The sequence below is a fragment of the Juglans microcarpa x Juglans regia genome, chromosome 6S, assembly GCF_004785595.1.
Source record: "Juglans microcarpa x Juglans regia isolate MS1-56 chromosome 6S, Jm3101_v1.0, whole genome shotgun sequence".
Lineage (NCBI taxonomy): Eukaryota > Viridiplantae > Streptophyta > Magnoliopsida > Fagales > Juglandaceae > Juglans > Juglans microcarpa x Juglans regia.
In genome coordinates, this window is record NC_054605.1 from 8118921 (window position 1) to 8121271 (window position 2351).

At 34.2% G+C, this 2351-nt stretch overlaps 1 protein-coding gene across 1 annotated transcript; it reads left to right on the forward strand.

Annotated features, from left to right (window-relative positions):
• The first annotated feature begins 328 nt into the window (after positions 1 to 328).
• LOC121236585 lies at positions 329 to 961 on the forward strand. The gene has a single exon (XM_041133032.1). It carries the CDS (start codon positions 329 to 331, stop codon positions 959 to 961), a length of 633 nt encoding a protein of 210 aa, XP_040988966.1.
• The last annotated feature ends 1390 nt before the right edge of the window (positions 962 to 2351 follow it).

A 2351-nucleotide genomic window follows, 5' to 3' on the forward strand; every position in this document is an offset into this window, starting at 1 on the left:
ACGTAATGGTAAAGTCAAATTGAAATAATTAAATCCCACGGTAATTAATTTAAATATTAAAAGTAATTTAAATGCATAATAATAAATAAATATTTGGAAAGCACATAAAAATAATTTTCACCAAATAAAAATCATAGAAATAAACTCACTAAAATCCGACCAATTTTAAAATAAGAGAAATTATTTTAATTACATAAAAATAATTCCTTCAGTAAAAATACACTAAAATACGTGGTGTTACAACAAAATTAATATTATAACATATAAAGCTTTATTTTAATATCTCTGTTTCACATGTTGTATATATGTAGACAATTTAAACGTTGCAATGGATGCCGACATAGAATATTCAAATAATGAGTATGATGAGGTAGGAATTGATAAGGAGATTGGAGGTGATGAAACTATTGAAGAATCTACGGTTGGAATGCAATTTTCATCTGTAGAAGAAGTGCAAGCTTACTATATAAAGTATGGTAAGAAGAAGGGATTTGGGATATCCAAAAAGAATATTGGACAGGATGACGATGGGACGATAAAATGGTTTTGCTTGGCATGCGCGCGAGGAGGCACATCAAAGAGTGGGGCTGCCAATTTTATGAAACCAAAACAAACAGGTAAAATGGGGTGTAAGGTTATGATTAATGCGGTATTCAATGATGAAGGTGAATATATTGTATCTAAAGTGATATTGGATTACACACACGCTTGTAGTCCTGGAAAAGCAAGACATTTCAGATGCTTTAAGAAAGTTGAAGCTCGTGTCGCTAAGAGACTTGAAATAAATGACAAGGTAGAAATAAGGTTGTCCAAAAATTTCAAGTATGTGGTTGTTGAGACGGGGGGTTATGAGAATGTAACATTCGGGGAGGAGGAGTGTCAAAACTATATTGACAAAGCACAACTTTGCCTCGGGGTTGGAGGTGGTGTAGCTCTATGTAATTATTTCGAAGATACGTAAAAAAAAAAATTCGGAGTTTTATTATAAAATACACATTGACAATGAGATGCAATTAAAGAATGTGTTTTGGGTAGATACCCGGAGTAGAGCGGTGTATGAATTATTCGAGGATGTGATTACATTTGATACCACATATCTGACTAATGCGTATAAAATGCATTTTGCACCGTTTGTGGGTGTGAAGCACCATGGGCAATCAATCCTACTCGGGTGCGGATTGATATCCAGTGAAGACGCAGATACATTTGAGTGGTTATTTCAGTCATGGTTGCAATGTATAAATCACCAATCGCCAACTGCAATCATCACAAACCAATACAAGACCATGAAAATTACAATCTCGAGGGCGTTTCCAACTTCTAAGCATCGATTCTGCTTGTGGCATATAATGAAAAAGTTACCTGAGAAATTTGGATCACATTGTTGATTTGAGGAAATCAAGAGTACTATACATATGTTCGTATATGACTCTTTCAGTCAGCATGATTTTGAGGAACATTGGTGCCATATGCTGGATACATATGATTTGCATGAGAACGCATGGTTAGTATCATTGTATTGTATAATGATTGGCATTTTTGGGTGCCGGCCTATATTAGAGACACATTCTGGGCATGAATGTCAACTACATAGCGAAATGAAGGAATGGATGCATTTTTCGACAACTATGTTCACTCTGGAACTACTCTGAAGTAATTTGTTGACCAGTATGATTTGGCCCTTAGGAGGAAAGTAGAGAATGAAGCATTTGCTAACTTTAACTCCTTTAACACAAACATTCCTTACACTAATTGCTATACTCTTTAGAAGTAATTTCAAAATGCATATACTCTTGCTAAATTCAAAGAAATACAAGAGGAATTGTGATGATTTATATATTTGACTATTAAGGAGATGGGGTGTGAGGGTGGTAGATATACGTTCATTGTTATGGATGAGATTCAAGTTGGTAATGACTTATTAAAACGTGTAACCTTTAATGTCAAAGTTGATCAAGATCCCCTTGATGTGAAATGCAGTTGCAGTTGGTGATATACTTTGTTTCCAATTATAGAATCATGTGCATGCATTTTCTATGTAATACTACTCCGCATACTAAGTTCTGAAACCTACAAACCTACAAGCTAGGCTAAAATAGCTATGGTAATACGAAATCTAATTTGTATGGAAGGAAAATCCTAATTATTGCATAAAAATGAAATACGTAACAGAATAATATTAAAAAAATCTAGCGCAAATCGGAATCAAAATCATCTACAAAAGTGAAAGCGAAACATTTCCATAAAAGACAAAAAAACTTAAATTGATGTTTCAAAAGGGAAAACGGCCAATTTTGGAGTTGAAATGGGGACCACAAGACATAGTGTGGTGACCGCGACATGTGTACTCA

Bases quoted from the DNA above. Each gene is read 5' to 3' on its own strand.
- LOC121236585 (XM_041133032.1), top strand. From the start codon at position 329: ATGGATGCCGACATAGAATATTCAAATAATGAGTATGATGAGGTAGGA.